Source organism: Nilaparvata lugens, chromosome 2 (genome assembly GCF_014356525.2).
Source record: "Nilaparvata lugens isolate BPH chromosome 2, ASM1435652v1, whole genome shotgun sequence".
Taxonomy (NCBI): domain Eukaryota; kingdom Metazoa; phylum Arthropoda; class Insecta; order Hemiptera; family Delphacidae; genus Nilaparvata; species Nilaparvata lugens.
The window spans coordinates 521,861-540,671 of NC_052505.1; the positions used below are offsets into that span (position 1 = coordinate 521,861).

Consider the following 18,811-nt stretch of genomic DNA (forward strand, 5'->3'; position numbering starts at 1 on the left):
ATACAGTGTGGAGAGAGGGACTCATTCTCAAACTCCTGCATGCTTTACCAAGCCTTAAAAATCATCAAATTGATAAATAACCTGCTAAAGAACAGATGCTTCAGAGTGCTCATGGATGATAAGCTAAGCAGAAGGAAGGTACTGAATAATGGATTACCACAGGGTTCAATCTTGTCCCCGCTCCTTTTCAACTTGTACTCAGCAGATCTTCCCAACATACCATCTAGGATCTTCATGTATGCTGAAGACATTTCTGTGGCCACTCAAGACAAGAGTATGAAGACAACATGGGAGAGCCTCACTGAAGACCTATCCTCCCTTTCAATTCATTTCCACAAGTGGAGGCTACACCCCAACATGGAAAAAACAGAGGTGTGCTTTTTTCACTTTAGTAATGTGGAGGCTGGGGTGAAACTGGATGTGAGGTTTGACAACACGCAATTGCAGCATAATTTCTTTTTGAAGTACCTTGGTGTGATGCTTGTCTGTCCTTCAAAAATCACCTTCATAATATTGCTAAGGAACTGAAAACTAGGAATAATATTCTACAAAAACTCTGTGGAACAACATGAGGAGCATCAACAACAACTTTGCACTGTTCTGCCCTAGGACTTGTATACCCCACAGCTGAGTATTGCGCGGCTGTGTGGATGAATAGTGCTGTAAAGAACTGAGACTGTTTAAAATAATATGAAAAATTATACTGTTGTATTGATTTGACAAAACTTGAACATCAATAACTAATTGTAAAACAATATAACAAACTTTCAGTCTGAAGGGTTGCCAAGGCAACGAATGCTAATGACATGGAAGCCATGAAGGAGATTCCCTTTACACTCACCCACCATTCAGAAAAGAACTATAATTGTTCCTTTGTTCCAAATTATATGGCGATGTTCTTGTGATTGTTTGATCCCTACCCCCGGGCACATAGGATGGGTATCCTCCTCCGACTCTGGTACTTCCTGCTCCAGGTTGTCTTCCTCCTCCTGTTCATCAATCACTTCTTCAGCAACGTCACTGGAAGTTAGTCTCTCCTCATCCTCGGGTTTGAGGCAAGATTTCAAGTGGTTCACATGAACGTTGATCTGGCAACCATCGGGCAACATCACCATATAGTTCACTGAGGACATCTTCTTACTCACTTCAAATGGTCTCATCCAAAGGAGATAAAATTGACCCGATTCTCCAGGCTTTACTGCGGAATTGTGCAGATAAACTGCATCTCCAGCTTTGAATTCTCTTGATTTTCTGCCTTTATTAGCGGTTATAAGCTGTTCACTTACTGCTTCCAAAGAATTCTTGAAAGCTTGTTGATAAGCCTCACCCAGTCTCAATTTCAATGTCTTCAAATGCTCTCCTACTGATTAAGTATGCTTAAGGTCTTGCTCAATGCTTCAGGTCTTTAAGTATGGGTTGATTGGCAGGTAAAACCATTTCATGACCCCGACATAGAAAGAATGGGGAATACCCTGTTGAAGAATGAGGAGCTGAATTATAAACCATCAGAGCATAAGGCACCCATCAGTTGTCCCAGTCACTACCATCCCGTTGAACAACGTGAGCCATGCTCTCATTGAGGGTGCGATGTAACCTCTCTATTCTCCCTTTGCCTTCTGGGTGGTTTGCAGTGGTTTGGATTTCCACTATTCCCAGCTGGTTACATACTTCCTCAAATAGCTTTCACAAGAAGTGCCTTGGTCTGTCATCAGTCAGGTTGTTACTCCATGTCTGGATATGATTTGTGTAACCAAGGCTCTGGCAATTGATTCAGCAGTTTGGTCTGGTAGCTGGAAGGGCTTCTGCAAACCTGGTAAAGTGGTCCATGAAACTCACATAATAACGATCAACATGAGTGCTTGTTGGCAAGGCACCAACCACATCCATTGACACTAATTCCATGGGATGAGTTTGTTCATAGGCTTTTTCCAAGGAAACTTTCAAGGCACATAGAGTTTCACGTATGGCACAATTATGGCATTGTCTTACATATTGTTCAACCTCTCTTGCCATTCCAGGCCAGTAGTATTGTTGTTCAACCCTAAGGAGGGTTCTTCCAATGCCGGGATGTCCAGCCCAAGGAGTCTCGTGACAAAGTCTCATAACTATCTTTCTCAGAGAGGTAGGGACTGCCACCCTCCTCTCCAATGGTTCACTTTGGCCTCCTGTCCACAGAATTGTATCACGTTTGACAATTCCATTATCATTCCTCAACAGAGAACAGCACCATTCATCCTTCTGCTGCTGCTCATGGAGCTCTTTATCATCAATGTTTTGAATTGTGACTCCTCCTACTCTTCTACTCGGTGCATCTGCATTAACATGGTTCTTTCTTGGTGAATAACTTCATAATCAAATTCTTGTAGCCTCAGGGCTCATCTTGTTAGTCGAGATGGAGGATCCCTAGAACTCAGCATCCAACGCAGTGCAGCATGGTCAGTTACCAAGGAAAATTCTCTCCCTAGCAAGTAACACCTGAATTGACATGTTACCCACACTACTGCCAGCAACTCTCTTTCAGTAGTAGAATAGTTTTTCTCTGCTGGATTCAATTGGTGACTAGCATATATATGCCACTGGTCTCTCTCCCTCATCTGTTTGCTGGGAAAGCACAGCTCCTATTGCTGTTCCAGAAGCATCAGTGGCCAGGATAAAGGCAAAGCAAAGCAAAGTGGCCAGGATACTTTTTTCTCAAAGTCAGAAAAGATTAACACACAGACTGAACAAAGAATTTCCTTCAAATTCTGAAACGAAGTCTCTTGTTTTGTACCCCACTCAAAGGGAACCTCCTCCTTCAGTTAACTCAGTTAATGGCTGTGCAATTTTGCAAAATCTGGAACAAATCATTAATAATAACCAAAGAGTCCCAGTGCTCTTCTCGCTTCTTGAATATTTGTTGGTCATGGATAATTATTCACAGCTTCAACTTTTGCAGGGTCTGGTTTCACTCCATCTGAAGTTACTAGGTGTCCCAAATATTTTACAGTTTGCTTTGCAAAGTCACATTTCTCTAAATTCACCTTTACATTTGCCTTTTTAAATATTTTTAGTACATTTTCTAGTCTTTTTCCATGTTGCTCCATGGTTTTACAACAAATTATTACATCATCCAGGTAAACTAAGCATTCAATTCCTTTTATCTCTGCCAATAGATTATCCATCAACCTCTGGAAGGTAGCTGGAGCCCCAGTAAGTCCAAATGCCATTCTTTTGTATTCATAGTTTCCTCCTACTGTTTTAAATGCTGTCTTCTCTCGGTCATTCTTTGCTATGGGGATCTGATGATAGCCACTTCGAAGATCCAAAGTGGTGAAGTACTGGCATTTGCCCAGACTTTCAAGGGTCTCATTTATTAAGGGTAGTGGGTAGGCATCTGCCTTAGTGATTTGATTAAGGGCTCAAAAGTCGGTGCAGAAACGGTATTCAACACTTCATCTGTGGTTTTCTTCCTTACCAATACAACTGGTGCACTCCAGGAGCTAGTGGAAGGAACTATCACTCCCGTTTTTAGCATTCCAGTTATATGTTTTTCAACAACTGGTCTTAGATTAAATGGAACCCTGTAAGGTCTTTTTGTAATAGGTTGATTCCCATTAGTTGGGATACGGTGCTTTACATTGACACTACAACCCTCTAGTCCTGGCTCTTTGAAAACATGAGAATACTGTTGTAGCACTGCTCCTAGAATCTTGGCATCATTTGAAGGAAGGTGAACCAGTTCATCTTGCAATTCCAGTTTAAGCTTCTCATCAGTTTTATTCAATGTTGCAATCTGAATATATGGTTCAACATTTTGGATTAATTCTACTTGTCCCATCAACTGTTTCCGATGAATAGAGATTGGACTTGGAGTCAGATTCACCACACACATCACTGTCTGTACATGATTCGGTTTATGTATGCTTCTACCAATCTGCAGACCTGAGAGGACAGGGCTCAATAAGGCTCAATAAGGACATCTTCCTTGTGAATCTCCTGGTTTGTTGTTACTTCTATCAGCATTCCTGACTGAGCTGGTATCAACACATGTCTAAGTGAATGAACTCCAAAGGTAAACTCTTCTGTTTTCTTAGATTTACAACCTTCTTTAGCCTTAACCTTTAATGTGAATGTGATTCCAGGGTTTCATATCCCTTTTTCATTTTTCTGTTGTTTGATTCCTGACTCTTCCTCCTAGTTGACTGTCTGAGTGCTCCTTTCCATTTGACTGCTTGATTGGTCACAATGATTGTCTCTTGTTTGGTCTTGTGGCTGTATACTACATTGATTGGTCTTATCACTTTTGACATAATTCTCTTGCCAAATGGTTGATTCAATACCCTTTTGTTCTAAACAGCACCTCCTTTGCTGTCCTTCACTCAAGATATCTTCCTCACACATGGATACCATCTTTGTTCCTTTTATACTTAGCGTTTTAGAATGAACTCCTTGCAAAGTAACATCACCATTACAAACATCAACCGCAGCTCCCAACTTATCCAGTACATCCAGGCCTTTCAATCCATCTCCATAAAGATCAATGTTTGCCACCACAAATGTATGCATGATGCTGACATGTGCAGCCTCACAATCTACTCTCTGGTTTCCCTTAATTTTCATAATGTATCCAGTCACTCCTCTTAGTATCATTGATTCACTAGTTATAGCCATAGGTAATCCTGGAATGGCCTCCTTGAGGATACTGACCTCAGCCCCAGTGTCTATCAACATGTTCTTATCTTGTTTCCAATCCTCATCTCTAAAAAGATTCCACTTTTGGCAGTTGATAGACTGGGAACTGTGTACTCCCTTAATCTTGATGGCTGGGAAGCTGGGAAACTACCGGCCCCAATTCGTTTGGGGTCCATCTTAGTCTGTCGTCATTGTTGGATTGTGCATGAATCATCTTATTCCCATCCTGAACTGGACTCTGAACTCTGTATTTACAAGCATAAGCAGAATGCTGTGGGTCTCCACACACAAAACAGAATTTCTGCTCACCTTTGGTTGTTTGAGTCTCTGGAATGGTGAAAGCCTGTTTTCTATCAATTGGTCTCCTATTAAATTTAATACGTCCTTTCATGTGTTGGGTAGCACAGTCCCTGGCAAAGTGTCCTCTACCACCACAAGCAAAGCAAGTATTGGCTTGCTGGTTAGAACAATTAGAGCTAAATTGTCGTGGTTGTACAGAACAAACACAGTGCCTCCTGGAGGGATCTAGTAATCCATTATCACACATTGTTGAAAACACATCCTGCTCTTGATTGGAGGTTATTAAAGATATTCTCTCAGCTGTCTCAATTGCTGATTCCAAGTCCTTAGCTGGATGTATTTGTAGATCCAGTCCTGCAGCACCTTGTAGACCCTGTATAAATGCTGTTAGAACTGTTCGTTTCATTTGTGCTTTTGCTCAAGCGGCTTCCTGTAGGTCTGCTAATATGGGAATAGCCTTCAATGCCATTTGTAAACACCTATCAGCAGACGCTCTAACACTTCCATCTTTTTTTGTTCAATGCTACTAAGAGTGAGTAACCACCTTTCGGTGGTTAAGTTCCCTCAAACATTTTTATTGAAATTCTTTCATAATCTTGAAATGTTGTACCCTCATCTAATAGCTCCGGGTGTGCCTCTAGGCAAGTTAGAGCAGCTCCGGTTGTTTTCAATCTACAAATAAGTTTCATATCTTTCCAATTTCCAGCTTCTCCTACTAGTTTTATGTTTTGTGTGAATTGTTGAACATTTTGCTCACCTGCTTCTCCCGGAAATGATTTTATTAGGCTTTGTAGCGATAAATCTCTCATCATTGTCAGAGTTTCTCTTCTCTCTTCATGCATCCTTTCACGCATCAATTCATGATCGGATCTATTATAGATTCCATCTGCCTTTTTCTAGGCATTTTGTTTACCGCTGCCACCAATGTAAAGAGCTGAGAATGTTCAAAATAAAATAAGAAATTATACTGTTGTATTGATCTTCACTTTGACAAAATTTGAACATTAATAACTAATCGTAAAACAAGATAACAAACTTTTAGTCTGAAGGGTTGCCAAGGCAACGAATGCTGATGACAAGGAAGCCATGAAGGGGATTCCCTTTACAGTGCCCATGTGAATAGAGTCAACACTCAGCTGACTAATTCCATGCGGCTTATTTCTGGGACCATTAGAACCACCCCTAAATATTGGCTGCCAGTTCTCAGCAGCATTGCTTCACCAGGGCTGCGAAGATCTTTTGCTCTTGTTCATGAGTATAATAAGATAAAAAATGACAGAGCACTCCCAATCCACGGAGATCTTCTAGAGCTCGGTAACAGGCTGAGGTCAAGGTGCCCTTCCAGGCGCTTGACTGAGCAGATAGAACGTGAGAATTTCTCTGTTGCTAATAGCTGGGAGGAAGAGTGGATGGATAGAGCGCCTCTCAGTGTTAGTCTGAGGTATTCTGTTGGGAGGAGTGTGGCTGGGTGGCGAACATGGACATCTCTCAGTGACTGGGGTAGATTGCCCTCCCCTGATTGTGATTGTGGAAAGGCTAGGCAAACAATGAATCATATCATCCGACATTGTGCTATTTGAGCCTATCAGGGCGGTTCCGATGATTTTATAGCAGCTAGTAGGCAATAGCCTACATAACCAACCCGGACATCCAAGTTTGACTTGATTATTTCCTTGTGTATATATACAGTTTCCTTTGTCATAGTATTTTTGTTTGTATGCTATGACCTAGATGGATGGTTCTATTTTGTTTTGTTTTTTTGTTATCAAACTGACAAAGGTCAAAGACCTGAATATTTTTGTGAATTTATGTGTGTGTCTATGTGTTTGCCATAAGCTAATAATATATAATAACCGTTTCACACTTATCGGAATTTGCCGAAAAAGAAACGAACGGATCCGAACCGAATGTATGTGAAAGTAGCCCTTCCCTAGAAACGAATTTGAACCTGATGGAATCCATCAGAGTCGAGTGGGCGTTTGGTTCTATGCGGTTTCTATTCGGTACCGAATTCAAACCGAATTACCATTTCACACTTATCAGAATTTGCCGAAAACGAAACGAACCGAATGTTTGTGAAACTATAGCCTAACTCATCACTTCATAGAATCATCCCTAAAATCATAGAGTTGGGTAGCCTACTCTTTCATTCGGATTATACCGTAACTATTTACAATATCCCTTATAATCTACCTAAACTATCTCATATTTACTTGGCCATGCGTTTTCTCCTATATACTTACAAAGTATTCATTTATTACATTCAGTAATAAATTAGGATTCTCTTTTAATGTTACAACATTATTTCCTATTTTTACAGCATTCAATTATTTTTCTTCTCTCGGTTTGAATCAGTGGCATCCTTCCTTTAAGATCTCCCAAGTTTTCTTGATGTTATTTCCTGCTTCAATGAGTTTATTATTCTTGAAGTAACCCTCTTTTGTACTCTGGATAATCGACGTCAGCGATTGCCAGTTCTTGATTTTATGGTTGTAATTTCCTCTTCTTATTCAGAAAATTCCTTTTTCTATTGGGATGAGGTGATAATTATTTTTAATGTAACATGGAGTTGGGATGTGGATAAAAGAATAGAATGAATGAGAGTGAGATTAGAATATTTGGCATGCGGTGCTCTAGGGTTGGACAGACTCAGTCATTTTCTCTATAAGATATTTATTTTTTCAAAGACAACTTTAAGCCCGCTCGGCTCTCAAAGTATCTAATAGAATTGGGAAGTTCATTACACTCACGACTAGCACTGACAGGGAACGATTAAGAATAGATAGTAGTTCGGTGATTAGGTATCCTTTTGCATCAGTTCTAGTATGTATCTTTCTACAATCGAAAACAAATTAAAAATCATTTTTCGAATTATCAAGATTGTCATATTTTTAAGTGTCTCTGGTAAGTTAGATTATTCTGAAATGTGAACGTGATTGCTCTGATCGGAAAGCTTCAGAGTAGATCTAGCAATGTGGGCTGGCGGGTGATATGTTCATGGCATTGAAGAGAGTAAACAAGACGTATAGACAATAAATTTTGATGCACCACTGCATCAAAATAGCTTAAACTTTACCCTATTTTCACTTCATTTTATTTTATGTTCGATTTTCTAGTTTTTAGAAATTTAATTTAAACGTTGACTACGACTAACCCCCGTTTCGGAAAGGCGATTTCCGGACTCCAGTCCGAAACTTAGCTAAATCCCGAGCTTGGAAACCGGTCTGGAGTGTAAATTGAATGTCATTGAGGACAGAGTTTCAGTACGGTACGTAAAATGTGGAAAAATCAGAGATTGAACCAGTAATAATCTTATCCTTCTAGGAAGGACATCTATAATTACAATCTTGTTATTTGAAGAGGAAGACATTTACAATAATTGTTTTGAATTATTTTATGAATGCCATTTAAATCGCAAAGTTAGTTCACAAATGAAAGTAAGATTAATCGTTTTTTTCATTGAAACAATATCATTTTCAGATACGGTACCTCCTCCAATATTGTCTCAAATCAACAATTCACCCTACATAAGCAAATGATGATGATGATGATTCTCAAATACACGAGCAAAATTCACTACTGAAAAATATTTTGCACTGCAAATGTATCATGACAAATTATTTTTTAACTGATCAAAAAGAATATCCTAACATTTTCAAAAGTCAATATAAATACACATCAGGAGCTGTAACATATGTCAGATTAACTATATAGCTTTTGATTCGCAAAACGTAAATTTTAGTTATTATAATTACTTATATATATTCTCTATTGATTCAATTTTTTCACCAATTATTTTTCACATAACTCTTTATATTCCTTTACAGGACCAACTCATCATGATGACCTGATCTACATATTCTATGTATCGAAGCTTTTTCCAAAATTCAATACAACTGATCCTGAATCTACTATGGTGAAGCGTTTGACAACATTTTGGAGCAGCTTTGCTTATTCTGGGTAAGAGCTGAATTAAGTCTTGATTCCATTATAGAATCGAAAAGTATTGATGAATAATTACCAATGTACCTCGTGATCTGCAATCGTCAGCGAAAAACACAAATATATAATGGCATTAGGACACTCTAGGATGACAATACTGTACAATGAATGTTTTGAAGTTTCATGCTGAAAATTAAAGCGTTATCCTTCCAACTTTATACTTGAAATTTATAGCAAAAACGCCGAGCGTGAATAAGAAATTTTTCAAAATTCGTTTTGTAGATTTTCTGTTCATGAACAGAATGTAGGTGAGTGAGTTGAATATAATTGTCATGTATTTTATTGCAGGAATCCAACACCAACCAATTCTTCTGTCCAATGGCTTCCAATAAAAGACAATGATCTGAAATATTTGGATCTGGATAAGGATTTGAATATGGTCGACGGCCTTCCATATCCTAAACGCATGGGAATTTGGGATTCGCTGTTTCCCATCGATTGATTGTATGAACTGTTCCAAAACAGATTTACAAATGATGTATAGTCTAGGGAATTATTGGCATTAAAGCATATCAAAGCATAACCTGGTGTTAGGCCTTTGGATTTATGGCCAATATTTACTCGATAAAATCTCATCGTAGAGGTTGTATCACGTGCATATTTATTTGTTAAATTGAATGAGTGGATGTGCTCTTAAAAGACAACATTCTGTCTTTCAATTTTCTGTCTTTAAAGTCAATTTTCTTTCTTTAAAGTCAATTTTCTTTAGAAATTGTTTGCAAAAAAACAGGAAAATTACAGATCATACAAATTATTGGTTTCAACTGGAAACTCTCAGCACGAAATGAGGAAATACTCTTTGCTCATTGCTCTCACCTTATTACAACCATGTGAAACATCTGGAGCTGTGAAAGTACAATATGCTCTTCAAATTCTCTGTACATCAACATCCTATTATACAGAGTGTTCCTACCAAAACTCTAAGGCATTGTTCCTGGGTAAGAAACAAAAATTATCTAAATACTCTCAGTTCTGTGAACAGTAGACCTCGCGCAGTTATAAAACACAGCCTCCTCTTATACTGTCCATCAGAGTTTATTCTGTCTGTATGTCGTGTCAGCGAGATATCGGTGTGAAAACGGATAATGGCTGTTGGGCTGACATCAAAAGCTTATCTCCTTCAAGACATACTGGCCACAGGTCAGCCCTAGTTCAAAGCAAAGAAAGGTCGAGAGACAATACTATGCTATTTTAGTTATTAGCTGCATGCGCTATTGCATGCAATAAATAGTTCATTTAATAGTACTTAGAAATATAATTCAATGAGGCATGCAATTAATATTCCACACAGTAGCTGATTTTTTGCCAAGTTTATAACAATATTTTTTGGGTATTTACCAAACTTATCTTTTGAAAGAAATTGTTGGGTCTCAGCACAAGAAGCTAGAAAATGTTATCACCAGTTACGGTATCAATTGACTAGATATATAGTGACTATTTCAATAAATCAGTGGTTTTTTGACAATATCTTAGTCTTTTTCATTCGACTAGATATAAGATAATAACGGCTCTCAATGCTATGATTATTAACAGCCAAATGAAAATAAAAGTCTTGTTGTAATTATTTAATAATATAATAATGTTTGAGGTTAGGTTCTTTGACATTAGCTTGTCAGCGACCTTATTAATCGGTCGAACCATATATTTGAAGATTAGCCAGACACCTTGTAGCAAATTAATTGCGTCTAGGTAGCATTCGCTAAGACGAGGATAAGAGGGTTTTGTACACTAAGCATGCCAAATGAATGTCACCAAAAAACGATTGAGAAAACACAAAAATATTTATTATATCATTGAGCATGAACAAAAATAATAAAAAACAAAACAAAAAGATGAAGGAAATGAGATTTATTTTTATTGAGCGCATTAATACATATTACAGTCTAGGGATGAACCAATCATAATACAGTATTTGTCTATTGTGACTGCTGAAATATCAAATGGCTTTTAGTTGAAACAAACGATTCACAGTACAGTTCAGAGATACCCTATACCCTGCAAATACAAAACAGCTTATCAATGAATTCTCTTTCGCGTTCACTATTGTTTATTGTTATCTCTTTCTCTTGCTCTTCAGTGAAGTCAAGAATGACGAAGTTATGGCCTACACTGTGTAGTCTTAACTTTTATACTAGCCTAGTGCAATGCTAATATAATAAGATTTCGTTTGTACGAATTCATTATCGCAAAATCGAAATCAACAATGGATAAAGCGGTGGATGCCTGAATAGCTGTCTGGTATTATCTGTGGCATTTCCCTGATATCAATTATTGCTATAACCTAGATACCAAACACTGGCCTTATCTTCGGAGTGATTCGGCTCAGTGGATGCATACAGTGTAACAGTTTCATAGCCATGTTTTCTGTTTTGGTATTCATTATTCTTCATCGCCTTATATGGATTGTAGGGGGTAATTTAGACAGTTTATTCATCATATTATTTATGGTCGTTATGTTTACAATATTAGCTTATTCTACTCCAAACTGTATTATGTCTGAGCTCGTATCGTTGTTAATTGATTTTGCAGAAAATCCTACTTTTGTTTAAAATAATTTTTCCACTTAATTACTTTATTTTTTAATTAAATTGAGTTTCTGGATCTTTCTATGTGACGAAAAGACTGTCTTTCTTGTATAAAAGAGGCGCGGCGGAAAGTCGCAGGATTGGTAATTTACCCACTTTTTTTTATTGTTATTAACAAAATTTTCTTTATCTTCTTGATCCTTAACTTACTCCATTTTCTTTCTTCATTGGAGTTATATTATCATAAATTTCACTGAATAGTCTTATACTTTTATAGAATATTATATGTCAGTTCTTGAATGTGATGATGATCTAATAGGCTATCATGATACAAGTGAAATAGATGATTTATTCTCATTTGAACCTCAGAACTCAAGCAATAAAAACTTATTGAATTTTTTTCATACTAATATAAGAAGCCTGAATAAAAACTTTGAACAATTGATTCATTATTTGGGAATATCAAATTTAAATTTTATATTATTGCCATGTCAGAAACGTGGATTACGGATGATGCTCATTACACTTACGGTCTTGTAGGGTATAATCATAGAGAAACAATAGCGTAAGTAGATATCCCATGGTATAGGGCGTTTATGTCGCAACTTTTACTGTTATGCAGCTGTGTGACGCTGGTAGTCTCTCATATTGTGCCGTTCATACACTATCACCCCAACAAAACAGTAAAAACTGACATTAATCGACAGTAATCGGCTTGAGATAACAGCAAACATTGCGACATAAATTCCATATACCATGGGATATCTACTTATGCTATTGATTCTCTATGGTATAATGTTAATAATAGTAATAATATCGTGTGATCTGGCTGGCTCAGGTCTGGTGTCAGAGTTTTCAGGTCGCAACTGATCAATTTCAGGGCCTCTGACATGACCTAACAACTGCTTTCTAGGCAGCCTTGACCGACGGCTTAACGTGTCCATCCGAAACACGGGAATGGCCCGAGAAAAATATCTTGCCCGGGCTGGGATTCGAACCCGGGCCTTTGGATTCCAAAGCCAGCATCTAATCCACTCGACTACGGCCACTCCGGGTATAATGTTGTACAGAAAAAAAGTAAACATTCAAAGTGTGATGGGATATGTTTATTTGTTGATAAGAATTTTCATTTTGAAATTATCGATTTAGATATCGAAGAATCGAATTCCATCTGTATAGCGTGTTTAATTGATAACATTAAATATACAATAATTCTAATTTATCGCTCCCCAGCTACCAACATCAATAATTTCATATCAAGTCTAGACTCTTGTTTAAACAGAATAAAGGACACTACCAATGTAATTTTAATGAGCGATATAAATCTTAATATTTAAGATAACAATAATTCAACAAATGAGTACCTGAGTACTCTGCATATCAATGGATTTAAATCCTACATCAATAAGCCGACAAGGATGGTGAATGGAAATGGTACCTGCATAGACCACATATTTTTTAAGGAGGGGGCAAACAATAGACAGAATAGAGACCTGCAAAACGGCGTTATTATCAAAACTAATATAACAGATCACTACAGTATTTCACTACACTTGAGTGAAGCCTTGAAAAATAACGCGGTAGCAGGGGAATTATGGACCAAAACTGTAACTGATTTCGACGGATTAATAGCTGACTTACAGGTTGAAAGCTGGGCTGATGTTTAGAACACCGACAATATCGATGCAATGGTTAGCAATTTCATAGAAAAATTAATACAACTTACAAATAAAAGAACAAAAACAATCAGACTAAGTAAAAAAAAATAAACCAGTAAAAAAATGGATTACACCCAGTCTAGTCAATTCAATTCGAGAAATAGACAATTAGATTATTAAAATCCTACTTTTGTTTAAAATTATTTTTCCACTTAATTACTTTATTTTTTAATTAAATTGAGTTTCTGGATCTTTCTATGTGACGAAAAGACTGTCTTTCTTGTATAAAAGAGGCGCGGCGGAAAGTCGCAGGATTGGTAATTTACCCACTTTTTTTTATTGTTATTAACAAAATTTTCTTTATCTTCTTGATCCTTAACTTACTCCATTTTCTTTCTTCATTGGAGTTATATTATCATAAATTTCACTGAATAGTCTTATACTTTTATAGAATATTATATGTCAGTTCTTGAATGTGATGATGATCTAATAGGCTATCATGATACAAGTGAAATAGATGATTTATTCTCATTTGAACCTCAGAACTCAAGCAATAAAAACTTATTGAATTTTTTTCATACTAATATAAGAAGCCTGAATAAAAACTTTGAACAATTGATTCATTATTTGGGAATATCAAATTTAAATTTTATATTATTGCCATGTCAGAAACGTGGATTACGGATGATGCTCATTACACTTACGGTCTTGTAGGGTATAATCATAGAGAAACAATAGCGTAAGTAGATATCCCATGGTATAGGGCGTTTATGTCGCAACTTTTACTGTTATCCCAAGCCGATAGTTCACGTAGTTTTTTCCCATGCAGCTGTGTGACGCTGGTAGTCTCTCATATTGTGCCGTTCATACACTATCACCCCAACAAAACAGTATGTTCTGAACAAAGCTCAGGCTAGAGCTACCAGTGGACTGTAATTTACTATTCAAATTATCAAATACTAACAAGGAGCAAAATTTACTCTTCAATTTGAGCCAGGTTATTGGTACAGTTAAACTCTGCATTAATGAACAATAAAAAGAGCAAAAACTGACGAGATTTAATCCAATTTTGTCTACTTGCCCTTCGAAGCCTTTATTAGGTGTTTTGGTCAGATTCAGGGGTGGAAAGAAATCTGGGAAAAGAAAGGTTTGCTTCCGGGCAGCCTTTTCACGTTCAACTTGCAGGCTGGCTCTGTACTATATTTGAATGAAGCTCAAACTGATTCTTTATAAATTCAAAACTGATGCAAATTAATTCAATTTAACACTATTAATATTTATAATTCACACACACGACACTTAAACAATCAATTACTAGAAATTTCCGATGGAAATTACATGACAAAATACAAATTTGCTCTTGCACAAGACGACGGGCTGATAAATCAAGAACAACAACTGAACAAGAACAAGATGACTGGGCTAGAAAAGATGGCAAGGCAAACAGCTGGACGATCGACACTAGCGCACAAGCCTGCTACGGGCAGAACTGTAGTCTGGGATTGGCGCTACAATTTGAATGCTCTGGCCGAAACACAGTAAAAACTGACAGTAATCGGCTTGAGATAACAGCAAACGTTGCAACATAAATTCCCCATACCATGGGATATCTACTTACGCTATTGTTTCTCTATGGTATAATGTTAATAATATTAATAATAATATTGTGTGATCTGGCTGGCTCAGGTCTGGTGTCAGAGTTTTCAGGTCGCAACTGATCAATTTCAGGGCCTCTGACATGACCTAACGACTGCTTTCTAGGCAGCCGGGACCGACGGCTTAACGTGTCCATCCGAAACACGGGAATGGCCCGAGAAAAATATCTTGCCCGGGCTGGGATTCGAACCCGGGCCTTTGGATTCCAAAGCCAGCATCTAATCCACTCGACTACGGCCACTCCGGGTATAATGTTGTACAGAAAAAAAGTAAACATTCAAAGTGTGATGGGATATGTTTATTTGTTGATAAGAATTTTCATTTTGAAATTATCGATTTAGATATCGAAGAATCGAATTCCATCTGTATAGCGTGTTTAATTGATAACATTAAATATACAATAATTCTAATTTATCGCTCCCCAGCTACCAACATCAATAATTTCATATCAAGTCTAGACTCTTGTTTAAACAGAATAAAGGACACTACCAATGTAATTTTAATGAGCGATATAAATCTTAATATTTAAGATAACAATAATTCAACAAATGAGTACCGGTACCTGAGTACTCTGCATATCAATGGATTTAAATCCTACATCAATAAGCCGACAAGGATGGTGAATGGAAATGGTACCTGCATAGACCACATATTTTTTAAGGAGGGGGCAAACAATAGACAGAATAGAGACCTGCAAAACGGCTTTATTATTAAAACTAATATAACAGATCACTACAGTATTTCACTACACTTGAGTGAAGCCTTGAAAAATAGCGCGGTAGCAGGGGAATTATGGACCAAAACTGTAACTGATCTCGACGGATTAATAGCTGACTTACAGGTTGAAAGCTGGGCTGATGTTTAGAACACCGACAATATCGATGCAATGGTTAGCAATTTCATAGAAAAATTAATACAACTTACAAATAAAAGAACAAAAACAATCAGACTAAGTAAAAAAAAAATAAACCAGTAAAAAAATGGATTACACCCAGTCTAGTCAATTCAATTCGAGAAATAGACAAATTACACAGGAAACTCTCTCGGCAGCCAAACAATATTGAATTGCAAACCCGCTACAAGGACTACCGAAATACTTTGAATAATTTAATAAAAAAAGCAAAAATAGATTATTTTAATGAGAAGTTTGACGAAAATAGGAATAATGCCAAGAAAACTTGGGAATACATTCACGAGCTGCTTGAAATGAAGAAAAACACAAAAGAAATAAGCCTAGATGCAGATATACTTAACAATTACTTTGCAAATGTAGGTGTATCATTTGCCAAAAAAATATCAGGAAATGTTAACGATATCCCAGTTCCTTTATCACTATCAAATTCATGTCGACACAGTATCTTTCTGAACCCCACAAACACAAACGAAATAATTACAGGATCCCACCTCACCAAAGAAATCGTGACAAACCAAGGTGTGAGGCAAGGTTGTAACTTATACCCATCTTTATTCAATATCTAACTTGACGACGTTATATGATGCTGGATGAATGAAGCTCCTCCTGGAATACGATTGGATCTGACAAGATATTCAATGATTTTCATGTTTGCAGATGACCTTACAGAACTCTCAAGACAACTTGCAGATGGCAATGTATGTTCTGAATAACAATTCAAATAAGTAAAATTTGTTTATCTCAAAAAGCAAAACCAAAACAATGGCATTCTGCGGCGAATCACCTGTCAGAACCAAAATAATACTGGATGACACTTTACTTACAGCTGTTTCGGAAAGGACGCACATCAATGTTGTTTGAGGAAATATATTTTCTATTTAGGGAATATTTTGTTCCCCCAAATAACAGTTGGCACTACTGTACTCATTGTTGAATCGGCTTGCACCATTTTACATTTACTAGTGCTTGTTAGTATTCATTTTGTGATCTGTAGTGTCTGTGTATGTTCAACTATGGTTTTTTCAAAGGATGAAAGTTTGTTTATTATTGAAGGTATTGTAGGGCCTTTATTTTTTGACAAATATGTAGATGGTGTTGTATATCGCAACATCATTGAAAAATTTATATATTTGTTAGATTTAGGCGATCGAGATTGTTGGTTTCAGCAGGAATGCCATATATTAATGCAACATACAATACTTCTGCTGAAACGATGAATTGTTATGAAAATTTTTTGACCATCATGTGATATCAAAAGGATTGTGGCCGCCAAGATCCCCAGATCTTACTCCAGCTGACTTTTTTCTTTGGGGGAATTTGAAAAGTTAGGTTTTTAATAACAATCCTCATACACTTGACAAATTGAAGGCTAATATTGAAAGTGAGATTAAAATCATTTTTCTACAACTGCATGTAAAAAAAGAATTTACATACTCAATTCTCCTCGTAAAACAGCTTATTTCTGAGGAGAATCTACTTTTTCGCTCGCTAACCATCCACGCATGCGCAGTAAGATTTCTTTACGCTCGCAAATCATTCGCGCATGCGCAGAAGAGTTTCTTCACACTCGTCAATCAGCTGATGGTAATCAGCTCGCCAAAAGGTGAGATCTTAATCTAAAAAGTCGGTAATTGTAACTCCATCGATATAAGTAATTTAACAGGTTTGGGCAGTTGTAGAAAAAAATTTGTATGTAATTGCTTGCAAAATTATAACGCTCCGCTTCGCGTTGCGTGATAACTGTTCTGCGCGAGTGATAAAGTCGTGCATTACGCTCTTAATACATAAATAGCTATTCTGAGCAAACACTACGAAAAGTGGCTGCAAATGTTATGAACCGTTTTCGAACCTGCATTACTGTTGGAGGAAGCCATTTTGAACATGTATTGTGAAGTTTTAAAGGTAATTTGAATATAATAAAGGTGATAATTTCATACAGCATGACTTATAATTACTCTGATAACTTAATGTAATAAATTGACATTCTCAAACTTGCATGTGCGTCCTTTTTGAAACAGCCGTTAGAACAAGTGTCCTATTTCAAGTACCTGGGCGTTGAGATCACATATGGATTTGATAATGATGTGGATCTGAGACTGAATAGATTTCTACATATATGTGGTACAATAAAACGCCGATTGAAAAATAGAACAAAGAAGGAGACACAATTAAAATTGTATAAAGTGATGGTAGTACCACCATTATTGTATGGAGTTAACTTGGTAACCCAAGTTTCAGGGGTGATGGCGGTACCACCATTATTGTATGGAGTTAACTTGCTAACCCAAGTTTCTGGGGTTAGCAAGAAGAAAACATTAAGGCCCGGTGCACACTTGCGTCATTTCTAGTCGCGGTTTTACGACCAGAAGTAGGGGAAAGTGGGGCAAAACCGACTGGTTGAGTCAAACCGACCCATCAACGATTGAATGACTGGTGCTGTCGCCATGCGGGAAAAATCTGGTGTGGCGCACTCACACAACTTTCCTTGCCGCTATGAAAATTGATCAACTGACGCTAGTGTTCCCGCGCATCTCAAGTATACTTTTCTGAGATCTGAGCCAGCTGGTGACAGGACAATAGCGCTGCAGACACACGAAGTCTGCTATCTCTTCATAGTGAATGATTTAATAGAATCAACAGTTGCCAACAGTTTGAAATTGAATGATCTCATTCTATTGCATTTCGAGCTTATTTTCAATTTTAGGTGAAAATGTTACTGAACATAAATTGTAGAGATTTTCATGCTGAATCTTTTCCACTTAAATTTGTTTGTTTAAATTGTATCTGAAGCCTGATAATTGGGAATCTAAAATCAAACTTCGCATAGATGGGGCGGTGCTCTTGAAATTTTTACAGATATGGGACTTGTGGCAGTCGATAGAGCTTATCAATGAATTTTTCAGGTATGAATTTGATCAAAATCTGTGGAGCCGTTTTCGATAAAATCGTGAAAAACCCTGTTTTTGACAACATTTTCGCCATTTTAGCCGCCATCTTGAATTGCATTTGATCGAAATTGTTCGTATCGGATCCTTATAGGGGAAGGACCTAAAGTTCCAAATTTTGAGTGATTCCGTTAATTGGGA

The 18,811-nt window shown here is 37.2% G+C and overlaps 2 protein-coding genes across 5 annotated transcripts in view; one reads left to right on the forward strand and one right to left on the reverse strand.

Moving 5' to 3' along the window:
• LOC111044661 (esterase E4) overlaps positions 1-9,496 on the forward strand; it is an 86,631-nt gene extending 77,135 nt beyond the window's left edge. The window contains exons 9-10 of the mRNA XM_039421514.1: positions 8,799-8,931; positions 9,262-9,496. Of these exons, the coding sequence (XP_039277448.1) occupies positions 8,799-8,931; positions 9,262-9,415 (287 nt within the window). The 3' untranslated portion in view covers positions 9,416-9,496. The remainder of the gene's footprint in view (positions 1-8,798; positions 8,932-9,261) is intronic.
• LOC111043634 overlaps positions 1-18,811 on the reverse strand; it is a 237,813-nt gene that overhangs the window by 29,871 nt on the left and 189,131 nt on the right. The window lies entirely within an intron of this gene.